The 15380-nt window shown below is 41.2% G+C and overlaps 1 protein-coding gene across 1 annotated transcript in view; it reads right to left on the bottom strand.

Annotated features, from left to right (window-relative positions):
- Window positions 1–10453: 10453 nt before the first annotated feature.
- Window positions 10454–15380, bottom strand: part of NEDD1 (neural precursor cell expressed, developmentally down-regulated 1) — a 61651-nt gene continuing 56724 nt past the window's right edge. The window contains exons 14-15 of the mRNA XM_006888497.1: window positions 12435–12501; window positions 10454–10555 (exon numbers count right to left, since the gene is read on the bottom strand). Coding sequence (XP_006888559.1) covers window positions 10454–10555; window positions 12435–12501 — 169 coding nt within the window. The remainder of the gene's footprint in view (window positions 10556–12434; window positions 12502–15380) is intronic.

The following is a 15380-nucleotide window of genomic DNA, read 5'->3' as shown; positions in this document are numbered from 1 at the left end:
TTTGTCAGTGTATCCTTTGCCATTCCCTATCACTCCTCCCTGAGAGAGACTTCACCCTGAGTCATAAGGAAAAGGGGACGGCGTATTCTCTTAGCTACTAGCAGAGATATTCTTTATCTCCAGCTCATAGTGACCTTATGAGTTGTGACATCCTGACAGCCTCTGCTTTGCTGATAATCTTTGTGTCAATCCACCTCTCCTTCTTCACAGACCTTCTGTTTTTCCAAGCAAGATGGCTTTTTCCAAGGACTAGCTTCTCCTGGTAACATGCCCAAAGTATATGCAATCTCACCGTCTTTACTTTTAAGGAGTATGCCATTTTCCCAAAGCTGGTTTGTTTGTACTTTTGACAATCCATGGTATATTCAATAATCTCCATCAATACCATAATTTAGACATTCATTTTCACACACATATGGAGTAGTTGAGAATATCATGGTATGAGTCAGGTAAATCTTTGTCTTTAAAGTAAATTCTTGCTCAATAAAGTTTCTTTCCAATGATGCAGAAGAAGAAAACTTCAGGTAAGAAATAACTTTAAGTGAGAAGTGTTTAGTCTACCAACTGCGTATATCAAATGATCCCATAATGTAGCAGCTAAGGACAACAAATATTATACTTCATGGGTCAAACTGTTGTCCAAGACTGACGTCATTCTGAGATTTGACTGCAGGTGAAACATCTGCCTTCAAAGTCACTCACATTCTTGTTATCAAAGCTCAGCTCCTGTCTAGTGGACAAAGAGTTCATCTCCACCCGACATGTCCCTTTCCATAGAGCTTCTCACAGAGGGATTCTTCCTCCACAAAGGTTCATTGATAAAAGAACAAAACATGTCAAGACAGAAGTCACCAATTTTTATAACGCAAATTTGAGAATATAGCAACACTTCTGATGAATTCTACTGCTCTCATGAACCAATTTTACACATTCCTGGTGTATTATAGATATTTTCCCTCCCATTCTGGTTTTGTTCTTTCTTATTGGTATTCATTGTATTCTTACTGGTGTTCATTCAACCACTCATAAACATTTTATAATATTAATTACAATTGATCAATGGCTTTTATCACCACATTTCATCAAATCCTCAAGGCATCCTACCTACTCCTTCACCTCCCCATCTGCCCACTACTCCCTGCTGCCCTAGGATCTCTCCTCTGCCCTCTTCCTTCTCTCCTTCCACTGTCCCATTTACACGGTTATATATATCTGGTTCCACGTTGCTAACTGTATTTTTGTTTTTGTGTTTTATATGTGCATCCACACATGTAACACAACACACAGGCATAATGAAGCTAAACAAAATAATTCTTGCATAATACAGTTGGCAAAAAACCACAAACATATAACATGTGTTGTATGTTCTGTAAGATGAGGCCTAGTGGATAAGGAGTTGTGCTGCCAACCTAGAGGTACGTGGTTTGAATCCACCCACTGCTCTCACAGAGAAAGATGGACACTCTTCCTTATGGCCTCTGCAAATCCACTGGAGGGTCATCTATGAGTCAGTACTGACTTGATGGCAATGAGTTGGGCTTTTGGTTTCTTTGATAAATATTGAGCAAATACCAGATAGCAGGAGTCACTGCAGAAAGTAAGGTCCTATGGGAGCCGAGCTACTCCAGTATAAGAAGGAATTAGAAGAGAATGTTAGTGTAAATTTAAGTAAACCTAAGCAGTCAGAGAATAATACAAATATCATCTAATGTATAAGTTTAAGGAGAAAAGAGAGCTAAAACGCTAGCAATCAAGAATAAAGTAGTTCACTTAATGAGAGGTGACCCAACAGAGTGCAGAAATTATCAAACAATATCATTAATATCACATGCAAGCAAGATTCTGCTGAAAATTATCCCAAAACGTTTGAACAATATGTCAACAGAGAACTGCCAGATGTGCAGGCTGGATTTAGAAGAGGTCGTGGTTCTAGGGATATTATAGCTAATGTTAGATGGATCTTGGCAGGAAGCAGAAAATACCAGAAGAATGTCTATCTGTGCTTCATTGAGTATGCAAAGGCTTTTGACTGTGTGGATCACAACAAGGTGTGGCTGACTTTGAGAAGAATGGGAATCCCAGAACATTTGATTGTGCTAATGTGAAACCTGTTCTTGGACCAAGAGGCAGTCATCAGAACAGAGCAGGGAGACACTGGATAGTTCAAAATCAAGAAAGGGTCTGTCAGGAATGTATTTTGTCTCCATACTTTTTCAATCTGTATGCAGAACAGATCATCTGAGACACTGGGCTGTAAGAGGAGGAATGTGGCATAAGGATTGGTGGAATAGTCATCAACAACCTGCATTATGCAGATGACACAACCCTGCTTGCTGAAACTGAGGAGGACCTGAGGCGCTTGCTGCAGAAGGTCAAGGACTGCAGCCTCCTATATGGACTGAAGCTCAACATCAAGAAAACAAAGATTCTCACCACTGGGCCAATTGGCAGCATCAGTATGGATGGTGAAGAGATTGAGATAGTTAACAGTTTTAGTTTGCTTGGCTCCACAGTCAACACTCTTGGTAACAGCAGCCAGGAAATCAGGAGACGAATTGCATCGGGAAAGTCAGCTGTGAGGGACCTCTCAAGAGTACTGAAGTGCAACGATGTCAGGCTGGAGACTAAGGTGCACCTGATCCAGGCTATAGTCTTTGCAATTACATGCTATGCATCGGAGAGTTGGACGGTGAATAGGGATCATAGAAAGAGAATTGATGCTTTGAGCTGTTGTGCTGGAGAAGAGTGTTGAATATACCATGGACTGCTAGGAGAACAAACAGGTTTGTCCTGGAGAAGGTGAAGCCAGAATGCTCCTCAGAGTCAAGGATTCTGAAGCTTCGTCTGACGTACTTTGGGCATGTTGCAAGGAGGGACTGGTCCTTGGAGAGGGACATCATGTTTGGCAGAGTGGAGGGGCGGCGAAGGAGAGGAAGACCTTCGATGAGATGGATTGATTCTGTGACTGGAGTGGTGGGGATGAATGTGTTTGAGATGGCTAGGTTGGCACAGGATAGAACGGTGTTTAGAGTTGTTGTACCTAGTGTCGCTATGAGTCACAAGCGACTCGATGGCACATAACAACAACAATGAGAGAGAGATTAAAAAGCATAAAGTGTTCAATATTTCAGGTATTTGAAGAGAAGCTGACAACTAACCTAATAAAAGTTGTCACCAATTATAAAATGTTGTTGTTGTTATGAGCCGTTGAGTCACTTGTGGCTCATAGCAACCCTATGTACAACAGCCCTAAACCCTGCTCTATCCTGTGCCAATCGCACTGCCTCTGATACACCCACCCTGATTACCTTAATCACTGAGTCAATCCACGTCATAGAGGGTTTTCCCCTTCAGCGCTGTGAAATAAAAGGATAAAAAAAACCCAAACCTCTCATAATCCAAGAACAAGTGTGTGTGTGTGTGTGTGTGTGTGTAATGATGAAAAGAATGTAGAAAAACCAACACAATAGAAGCAATCTAAATATGTATAATAACAAGCACACACACATGCTTCCACTTCCATTCCTGTTAAGGTGACTTTGTTGGATGTCTTTGGAGGAAGCTGATCACATTTCTTCCGTGGAATTGCGGGCTGCAGGATTCAACCTGCCAATGCTGAGGCTCTTGGTGGCTTATTGGCAAGAAACTGCTCTACTGGAGAAGGATGAACAATCTCCTCCTGTGAGATTAACTTCCTCTGAAAACCTGCCAGAGGGTCAGCTATGGTTTGGCTCTGACTAAATAGCAAACACCAACAACAAGAGTGCCACGGCTAGCAGATGAGTGAAATAACACTCTTTAATATGGAAGTAATAAATGGTCAGATGGGAACTTTCCTCCGCCATAGAGCAGACCTTCACTTTTTAGTACTTCAATCAAGTACTGACTAAAGAATTAAAGGCTTTCTAAAGCTACAATATCCAGTATTCATTTGTAGACTAGAATTTTAAGACCAGGATTCAAATGCATGAAATCGCTGAGAATGGTGAGAAAAAAAATTTTTTTTTAAACCCAACAAAACTCACCTTTTAAAAATACAATATTTGAAAGTGTGATCTGTCAGATTTTACTTAAAAACATTTCCTTCCCCTCCCTGGAGCCCGTTCAGAACAATGATTCTCCTGATCTTTCGTTTGGAGACTAATGTTACCAAAGGCAAAGATGCTGTGGTGGATCTAGCTGGTTTCCCACCTGTGTCCTTTATGCTTCTGTCAAAACCAGAAGAGTAGCTCCCAGATCCCTCTTCAGAGCTTCCTTGTCTGACCCACAAGCCTGCAGCATGAAGGACAACTTCCATATACAGACCACAGACCTGTGAGCAAGAGCAAGTGTTTGAACATCCCTGTATTGGTTTAGAGGTAAAGAGTTGCACAGCCCAAGACGCGTGGTTTGAATCCCCCAGCTGCTCCATGGGAGAAAGACAATGAGGGCAATCTCCTGTGGGATTGACTGCCTCTGAAAACTCACAGGAGGGTCAAGTAGGAGTTGGTTCTGACTTGACAGTACCTACCGACCAAGGGCAAACTGAGAGTATTTTCAGTAGCTTCCTATGCGTCTGGAAGTTGGGCAATGAATGATGGAAGAATTGAGGTTTTTGAATTGTGGTGTTGGTGAAGAGTCATGAATACTGCATGGACTATCAAAGAAACAAATTAGTCCGTCTTGGAGAAAGTGCAACGAGGGTGCTCCTTAGAGGCAAGGACAGTGAAACTTGGTCTCACATACTTTGGGCATGTTGTTAATAGGGTGTACTCTTTGGAAAAGGTCATCATGCTGGGAAAAGTGGAGGGTCAGAGAAAGAGCAGACAACTTTTAACAAAATGGGCGGGCTTGAGCCTATCTGAGATGGTGAGGATGGAGCAGTATGGTATGGCAAGGCTCAGATTTGTTGCTATGAGTTATAGGTGACTCACTGGTAATGAACAGAAATATTGAAGATGTTATACATTATTAGCATAAACTAAAACAAAACTCACTGTCATTAAGTCAATTCTGACTCAGAGTGACCCTTCAATGAGTTTCGAGGCTGTAAATATTTTACAGGAGGAGATTGCCCATTTTTCTCCCAAAGAGTGGCTGTTGGATTTCAACCACCAAAGTTATGGTTAGTAGTACTATGCCACAATGGTTCTTATTATTGTTGCTGTGGTTATATGCCATCAAATCAACTGTGACCCATAGCGACTGTATGTACAACAGCTCTGATACCTGCTCTGTCCTGAGCCAGTCTCACTGACTCTGACACACCTACCCCATCGCCTCAGTTACTGTTATCAATACATCTCAAACAGGGTCTTTCTCTCCTGCGCTGTCCCTCCACCTTTCCGAGCATGATGTCCTTCTCCAAGGCCAAGTCTCTCCTGGCCACATGCCCAAAGTATGTGACATGGAGCTTCAAAATCCTAGTCTCCAAGGAGAAACTTGGTGTCACCTTCTCACAGACAGACCTATTTGTTTTCTTGAGAGTCCATGTTATGTTCAAGACTCTTCTTGCACCACAACTCAAAGGCATCAATTCTTATTCTGTTATCCTTGGTCATTGTCCAGCTCTCTGATACACAGCAAGCAACTGTAAAGAGCATGCCCTGGGTTGGGTGTACCTTAGTCTCTAGACTGACATCATTGCTTTTCATTATTAGCATACCAATAATTACAAAGATCTATAAAGGCAGTGAAATATGTAAGGACAATGGCTCCTGAAGAAAAGTCAAAAGAGGTAAACTTGTCACTTGGGGCTGGTTTTCATTTAAGAGGAAGTACCAATCAAAAAATGGAAGCTGAGAAGAAACAGACTTTCCAAATGACTAAAGAGACAGACAGAGCAAGGAGATACATGTGGTTTGAAAACACGAATGTATGTGTTGCAGTTAAATCCTCTCACCCTACTTATTCAATCTTTATGCTGAACAATTAATATGAGAAACTGGCTCTAAGAATGTGGTATTCAGATGGCACACCTAGCTTGTTGAAAGCGAAGAGGAAATGAAATGCTTGCTGTAGATGACCAAAGGCTTCAATACTTATTGTATCTCAATGTCAAGAAAACAAAAATTCTCAAGAGAGCTCTGGTGGCCTAGTGACAAGAAGCTGCACTGCATTCCAAGAGGTATGTGGTTCAAATCCACCAGATGCTCTGCTGGAGAAGGAGGGGCAATCCCCTCCTATACCAGTCAGATCCGATTTGACGATACACACACACAAAATAATAAAATTAAAAAAAACAAAAAGCAAAACTTCTTACCCACCACTGGTCCGATGTGACATCATTATAAATGGAGAAAACATGTTGACTTCATCGTACTTGGATCCACAATTTATACCCATGGAAGCAGCAGTCACTAGAAATTGAATTGAACTGAAATATCAATTTAAAAAACAAAAATAAATTGAATTGTAGTGAATTAGGCAAATATACCATCAAGCACCTCTTAAAATACTCAAGATCAAGGATGTCAGATTAAAGACTGAGGTGCCCCTGACTGAAGCCATGGTATTTTCAATTGCTTCATATGCAGGTAAATGTTAGATTAAGACTGAAGAGTGGTTGACACCTGTGAGTTTTGTTGTTGAAGAATATTGAATATAGCATAGACTGCCAAAAGAATAAACACATTTGTCTTAGAAGTATAGCCAGAGCACTTAAAAGGATCATAGGATGTCATCTCACATCCTTAGGGCGTGTTGTCAGGAGGGGGCAGTCCTTGGAAAAGTGTAAGCAAAGGAGAGAAGGCTCTCGAAGAGCTGGTCAGTGCAGTGACTACAATGGACTTACTCACAGTGGAGATCATGAGAACTGGACAGGAGTTGGAAAGGATTCCAGCTGCTATTCACCACCTGTTGGGTTAGGTGGGGTGAATATGGGCAATCTTCTCCTGAGTGATTTACAGCCTCTGGAAACCAGCAGTAAGCTTGATTCATAGTTGTCACTGTTAGGTGCCCTCAAGGTGAGTATGACAGCGAACCTATGAACTACAGATTTGAACTCTGTCCTATCCTGTGCCGTCATCACTTCTGACACACTCGAGCTCACTGCAGCAGTCACTACGTCAATCCATCTGTTCGAGGGTCTTCCTCTCCTTTGCCATGCCTCCACCTTTCCAAACATGATGTCTCTTCTCCAAAGAACAGTGTCTCCTTAACAGAATGCCATAAATATGTGAAAGAAGCTGTGTCATCTTTGCCTCCAAGATGCCCTCTGGCTGCACTTTCTCCAAGGCATATTTGTTCTTTGGCAGTCCATGGGATATTAAGCACTCTTTTCCAACAATATAACTAAAAAGCATCAATTCTTGTGTTATCCTCATTCGCTGTCCAGCTTTCAGATGCATACCAAGAGATTGAAAAGATCACGGCATGAACCAGGAGTCCTCAAACGGACATCACTGCTCCTCAGTAATTGGGAGAGGTCCTTGATTGCAGACTTTCCCAGTGAAATATGTTTCCTGATCTCCTGACTACTGGTACGAAAGATGTTGACTGGATCCAAAACGAAGTTGCTGGCAGTTTCAATCTTTTCTCCATCTATCATGATGTTGCCTATCAGCCCAGTGGTAAGAAATTTTTTTTTATGTTGAAATGCAATCCATATTGAAGACTGTCTTCTTTGATCTTCTGCAGCAAGTGCTTCAAGTCCTTTTCCCTTTCAGCAAGCAAAGTTCTAGCATCTTTATTACACAAGTTGTTGATGTGTCTTCCTCCAATTCTGATGCCACATTCTTCTTCGGAGTCCAGTTTCTTGACTGATTTGCTCAGCATACATTTTTCCTTTGGAAAAAGGATACAATCCTGACACGCACCTTTCCTGATTTTAAATCACGTGTTCCTTGTCTCTGTTTGAACAACAGCCTCTTGGTCTAGGTATAGATTTCACATGAGCACAATTAAGTGTTCTGGGATCCCTATTCTTCTCAGTCTTAGCTATACTTGGTTATGATCCACACAAATGCCTTTGCATAGTAATAAAACCTAAACAAAACATAAACAGATGTTCTTCTGGTATTCTGTTTTCAGCTAGGAGATATCCCCGATATGGAGATAGCCATGATATCCCTGGTGCCACAGCCTCTTCTAAGCCTGAACTACTGGCAGTTTTGTCACTGTACTTTTTCTTTTTTTCAGGGGACGGTGTGAAGGCGAATTACATAGTTGAGTTTCCCACATTTTTGGGAAATCGCTGGGGTCAGCACACCCAGAGTGTTATGTATAAGCTTCGCCCTGGGAAAACCACCTTTGCTATCTCCCCTGCTCTTAAGTATTGTCACTGTACTCTAGACTCTTTTGGATGATTTCAGCTATAGGGTCACTATCAATTGGGATCTTAGTGCCATGAAGGAAGAACCAGCAGGAGTGAAGCATATCCTTTTCTATGTGGACCTCTGCAAGAGGAAGCCCCCCAGCACCTGGCACTGGACAGGGCCAAGACACATGGACATCTTCAAGGAATTCCAGTTATTCCCCTAGAGCTGGCATGCCAAATTTGGAATTCTAGTCCCCTAATAGGTTTGAACCGCCTACCTTTTGATCAGCAGCTGAGGACTTTAACCACTGCATCTCCACGGTCCTTAAGATTAGTCTAAAACCTATTTCATTTTGGTGAGGCAGCAATAAATTCAATTACAAGGTTCCCTTTTGTCCATAAGGGAGGCCTGGTGGCTTAGTGGTAAGCAATTGTGCTGCCAACCCTAAGTCCACAGTGTAAATCTACCAGCTGCTCCATGGAAGAAAGACGGACAATCTCCCTCCATGAGACTTCACCGCCCCTGAACCCCTGGAGGGTCTGCTATGTCTCAGGTCCAACTTAACGGTACACAAAAGAGATGTTTTTCCATATAAAATTTTATTTTTGTTCTTATTTATAAACTTCATGACAAAAAAATGACCCATCTATACATAAAGGTACTAAAGTTGTTTTATTCATCCCACCACATTCCGTATACATTATGTTTACAGAAAAAAATAACAATAGCAAAATATTAATGTTTGAATACAGCATCTAGGCATAATACACTAATATTTATGCCTTCTAAAACTACCCGATAATGATATATAAGGAAACTTGTTACAAGTCATAATGCTTCTATAATCTGTCAGAAAAAGGATTACATTAACATCCCTTTTATGTTTTGATTAAAAAAAAAATGTATCCTCTGAGCTATCCTGGGGAAAAAAAAAGTAATGTTCCTGTTTCCCTGTCTTTAAGGAATTATTAATATGCTTAATTTCTAAATGGCTCCTTAAAAATTTTAATCACTTTCAAAAACCATTAAGTTAGTAAGCTAGTTAGATTTTATTTTTAGTCAATACTTTTAGTTCAGAAGTAAACTTGAACATGAGCAGTGTATGTAGGTACATAGTTTAAGTCTTTGGGATGAAGGAGGAAACCAGGTGCTATCCTAATCTCACAACCACGAAGCTGCAGATCAAAGCAGCACATGTGTACCTACCACTGTAAAAGAGGTGAAAAGTCTTTAGATACTTAGCTCTTCTAAATAATTTTATGGTAAGGCCACTAACACAAAAATAGTACACATAGACACAAAGAATAAGAGAAAGTTAATGGCAGAGACTACAGACTAAATAACCCGGACATCGCATCTGGAAGAAAAAAATAAGGCCATAACACTGGAATATTTTCTAGAAAGTTTCTCTGCTTATAAACAGAATCATGTTGACCAATAATTTGCATGTTATTAAATTATGGGAAAATCAACAAAACGGCAGCTCTGGTGAAGTCTTAAAAGCCCTTTAAAGTTTTTCATCAGTAAGTTAATTTCATAACAACCACCAAGAAAATTTCAAATAGGAGTAGAGATGTGTCAGTGTACAACACACTATTATATAAGCAATAGATATAATTTAATCTGTGCACTTAAAAACTCCAGAAATGACCCTGTCTAATGTACAAGTAATAAATAATAGCCATACTTGACTTGGGTTAACAAAACAATTACTAACTGATCCTGTGCTTCATTTTTAAATTGCCTAAGATTACCAATTTCCATTTTAAAATTACTTTCTCCATAAAAATAGAAGACATATCAAACTCTTCAATCTTCAAAGAATTCAAAAAAATTTGTAAGGCAATTTTTCAAACACAAAATATATCTTTTTTTTAAAAAAAAGGTGATTAAAAAGCAAATATATCAAATCTTTTATGCATACTTTTCTTCTTATGAAAAAGAGCACTTGGTATACAGCTAAAGCTTTCAGAAAATACTCTGTTGACTTCCATTTTAGGCAGAAGACAAGCTGTGCATTGTTTTTAATATAAAAATATATTTTTCAACAGAGTAGATGGAATAGTAATTTGTGGAAAAAGCTCATCATCACCCTTTTACATGAAAACAAAATTATTCAGAGGCCATAAAAGTTGATAAAAAAATACTGGTTTTATGAAGTTTTGTGTGGCGCGAAATTTCCCAAATTGCAAAGTAGGAAGCTCCGCACTGATCGTTCAATAGTGAGCACGCAGTCTTCTGTTTTCTTCCCGTAGCCTTTCAATTTCAGCCACGAGCTCATTCACTGAGTATCTTTCCAGCAAAGAATGCATTTCATTCTAGAAAAGGGAAGGAAACTATTTGTTAAATTACTGATATTTATCTGTCAAGCTATGTTGTGTACCCACTCCTCAGCTATCAAACATTATCTGACACTTCACATTTTTTACAACAGTAAAAAATTGACTATGAAAATCTTCTGTGCATTAACAAGCCACCAGGTATGGCAGCTGAGAGTTGCAGTGATCCTTGAAGGAGGGCCTCTGGATGGCTCTGCACCCTGTTAGGGCCCTGTGTCTGGCTGCCACACAAGGCCAGCCTCCTCAGTGGCCATAACCTCTCTCACACACAGGCAGCACCAAGCTGGAGGGCATTTGCTTTGGGTTGTTGGTTCCTATGAAGCCTGAGGCCCTTCTGCTCAAAACTCCTGCGAGGTAGGAAAGGAGAAAAGAAGACAGTACAAGATAGGATGTGTGAAAGTAATGTGGATGAGTTTCAGGACATCCCAAAATGAGCCAAAATGGGCCTGCAGCCCTTGCGTTGGTGAGGCTATGTGCACAGATAGGTTCAAAGAACGCTCAAAGGAACCCCCAAGCCTCTGGGACTTGCAGGCCCTGAACACAGAGCTTACGGGGGGTGGAAGCAGAGCCCCAGCTGAGCTCAGCAACCAAAGCTCTGAGCAAGCACAAGACGGGGAAGGGATCAAACTGCGAGTCAGTCTGATTTTATCCAGTTTTCTCTCTTCCAAGCCACGTTCTCAAAAGAATAATTCCTATCTGGAGTCATCATAACAATGAGCACATCAGTAAATCTTTTCTGTTTCTATTTTTATGATCCTTTTTTTAACATTAAAACAAAATGGTGTGAATGTGGTCAATAGTACCTTTTGGGTATAAATAAGTTGTGTGGACAACTAATGATGGGATTGGTCGGCCTTGCCATCGTCCAGCCTTAAATTGAGCATAGCAGCAGAAGATGGGAAACTCGTTAACAGCAAGAAAGAATCATGGAGATTGTGTGCATTCATATGGACCAGAGATTCCTGTGCACCTCGGCCAAGGACCAGATGAGACCAGCAGCAGTGAAGACCCAGAGCTCAGTGAGAGCCAGAGCTAACTGAGGGACCGGGCCCAGGGCCTTTGCCCAACCTTGTTGGAGACCAGAGGGTACGGGGTGGGGTGAGGGGGCGGAGGAAATAACATATATGACAAGAATAAGAGTGTTCTGTAGGGAGTTCTGATAGCCTAGTGGTACGAAGTTGTGGCGTCAACCTTAAGACACACAGTTCAAATTCACCAGCTGCTCCACAGGAGAAAGCTGGGCAATCACCTCCTGTAGGATTTAAAGCCTCTGAAAGTCTGCTGGAGGCCCGTCAGTTCTGACTCAACAATACACCAACAAGAACTTTTAAAACCCTGACCTGAAGTCATGAGGCTGAAGATCAAAGGGCCTGCAAGTATGCTTGAGGAACTGTCTGCATTGAGGAACTGTGTCCTGCTTCTAATCTGAATTGTAACCTATTAATTTCCCTACTGAAACGAACAACCTGGCGTATGGTTCTGTGAGTCCTGTGTGGTCACTGGAATGGATTAGCAGACTCAGCAACAGAGCAGCGAGAGACCTGGGAGAGAGAGGTCGTGTCAGAATGGCTAGAAGTAAGTTCCGAGAGCCTGTGAGCCTGTGGAGCAATTCTGACCACCCAGGAATCTGTTCTGTGTTGTGGATGTTTGTAGAAGGGGGTGGATTCAGTGGGAGTCCGACGTAGCTATCTTCACAATGCAGTACTCGTTTTACAGTGAGCAATTAGCATCTTACTGATTACATTTCTATAACTCTACTATTTATTTAGCTTGACACAAGTAGATATAACTAAGTATAAAAAATGCATTGCCTTTCCACACATCCTTCTCGGTACTCAATATACAATGTCATACATACCAACTGCATATGGAACTGTTTAATCATCTCCACCTGCAAATTCACGATGTCCCGGTGACATGCTTCTCTAGGAAAGAATGTAAAACATTGTTAAAATTGCAATTGTTTAGCACATCCAAGGTAATTTAATAAAATGGCTAAATACTTTTCACGGTCTCAAAATTGCTGGATGTTAAATTATTAATACATGGTAAAACTTAACACCTGAGATTTACCATGTTCTAGGCACTGCCTTTGAATATTTTAAATGTAGGAACTCTATTAATCTTCATTACAATTGTTGTTGTGTGCCATGGAGTCCACTATGACTCAAAGAGACCTTATAAGCAATAGCTCTGAACCTTGTCCTATCCTGAGCCAACTTCACTGCCTTGGACACGCTTGCTTTGCCAGTCACTATGTCAATCCTCCTCACCCAGCATCTTCCTCTCTTGTGTTGACTAGGTGCAATTATCTATTTTACCAAATGAACTAAAGATTATTTTAATTTGCTCAAAAGGGCACAGCCAGTAATGGTGGAACCAGGATATAAACCCAAGCTGTTAAACCTTCAGAATTTACACTAATACTCCCTTACACAAAAATTACCATTAAAGACAGGCTTATAGTGAGTTACCAAGAACATCTGTGTGTGTGATTGTTGTTATGTGCCATCTAGTTGACTATGACTTACAGCAATCCTATGCATAGTAGTTCTGAACCCTGCACAGTCCTGAGCCAGTCTCACTAATTCTGACACACCTACCCCCCATTACCATGTCAATCCATCTCATCTGGGGTCTTTCTTTCCTACGCTGTCCCTCCAGCCTTCCAAGCAAAGAAGTCCTTCTCCAAGCAACATGCCCAAATTATGTGAGATGGAGCTTCAAAATTCTTGCCTCCAAGGAGCAACTTGATATCACCCTTTCCAAGACAGACCTTGGCAGTCTATGGTATATTCAGGGCTCTTCCAGCACAACTCAGAGGCATCAATTCTTCTGTTATCTTTGGTGGTCACTGTCCAGCTCTTTGATGCCTAACAAGTAATTGCTCAGTCCATGGTCTGGATCAGGCACACCATAGCCTCCAGACTGAAATCGTTGTTCTTTAGCACTCTGGAGAGATCTCTGATAAATTTTTGTAATACAATTTGTCTTTTGATGTCCTGACTACTGATGCCAAGAGTGTTGATTCTCGAACCTAGCAAGCGAAAACTTAAAAATCTCAATCTCTTCTCATCTTTTATGGTGCTGCCAATTGGCCCAATTTTGAGAATCTTCGTTTTCTTGATGTTGAGCTTCAATCCATACTGCAGTCTATAGTCATTGACCCTCTGCAGCAAATGCTTCAGTCCTCCTCAGTTTCAGCAAGCAAGGCTGGGTTATCTGCATAAACAATTGGTGATTAGTCTTCCTCCAGTCCTGATGCTACATTCTTCTCATAAAGTCAAAGTTCCTGATTGATGTGTTCTGCATATGAAAAGGTATGGAGATAGGACACATCCCTGATGTACTCCTTTCCTGATCTGGAACCATGCAGGGTTTCCTTGCTTTGTTCTGGGGACTGCCTTCTGGTCCAAGCATAGGTTTCACATGAGCACAATCAGGTGTTCTGGGATTCCCATTCTCAAAATTAGCCACCATTTGTTGTGATCCACACAGTCAAGTGCCTTTCAATAGTCAACGAATGAAACACAGACAGACATTCCTCTGGTACTCTCTGCTTTCAGCCAAGATCCACCTGACATTTGTGATGATATCTCTAGTGCCACAGCCTCTTCTAAACCCAGCTTGTATTTCTGACAGTTCTTTGTCAATGTACTGTTCTAGTAATTTTTGGATAATCTTCAGAAGGTTTTTGCTTGAGAATGATATTAGTGATATTGCTTGAATCCATATTCATATATGTCTTTTCCACTTTGAAGTTCTTTTACATCTATTACACCACACAGTATGCCATTTTAAACAGACATAACTCTCTGATAAAGCAAAGACAAAAACATTCCTTTTTTATAAACAAGATATACTATCACTTATTGTTTTCAAACACTACTGCACATTTAATTGCATAATGTGACAACAAATTCATGAAGCAATTTGCAGACAACAACGGCTTTGACAAAGAATGTGTAGAATAGATGTTGGCTCTCCTTAATAAATAAATAAAATTTAAAAAACTAGGGGCAAACTTTATAAATGTAGACCGCCTTCTCAGTGGTAGTGGTAAGGGCTGCAGGGTGTTAGGTGTTCCTCACGCTGTGCAATGGGAACTACCAATGGTGTGGTGGAACTTGTGGCCCATCCCAAGGCCATGACTCTTGAGTTCATCAGAGGTCATCCCATACATCTCCAAATGTTGAAGGACCAGCTTCGTGATCCATTGGGTATCGGGATTCCTCCTGACTGCTTTATGGAATAGATCAACGAGGATAATCTCAAAGAACTTGTAAGCAATCTTCCCCTACTCAGTAAGAGGACCATTAGGGCCCCACAGTAGCAGACAGCTCACTCCTCAGCTATGGACTGAAGGCTCTGTCAAACTTCAGCTGCTTAACACCAAAGTGGACAGGCTTCCATAGGTTGCTTCCTTTGGGATGAGGTGTTTCTGGCCACCCCTGTAAACTCAAATTCTGCAGATGACATAAAGTTGCTTGGTCTTGTAGACCAGCCTGCACACCTTGTCCAGCTGCATGGGGTGTGAGGTCAGTGCGGAGACGAGAGCCGGCTGTACAGCTGGCAGTGCACCCATCCACAGGAGAAAGTGCATCACATCCGAGTGCTTCTGCCACAGCTTCTGTATGGACTTACAGGTGCCCATCTTGGCTCACCCTGATGGCTGACACTGGATGAAAAGCTCCATATATATCCTGATACAGAGAAAGTGTGCTCAAGTGTAGTGGTTAAAGCATTTAGGCTGTTTTAACACTCTAGGCTGCTCTGTGAAAGAGAGATGAAGCATTCACAAAAC

This window comes from Elephantulus edwardii, unplaced genomic scaffold, assembly GCF_000299155.1.
Source record: "Elephantulus edwardii isolate Elephantulus edwardi_28Jun2011 unplaced genomic scaffold, EleEdw1.0 scaffold00068, whole genome shotgun sequence".
NCBI classification, from domain to species: domain Eukaryota; kingdom Metazoa; phylum Chordata; class Mammalia; order Macroscelidea; family Macroscelididae; genus Elephantulus; species Elephantulus edwardii.
Note: the sequence above shows the minus strand (reverse complement) of the source record. Positions and strands in the feature narration are given on the sequence as shown.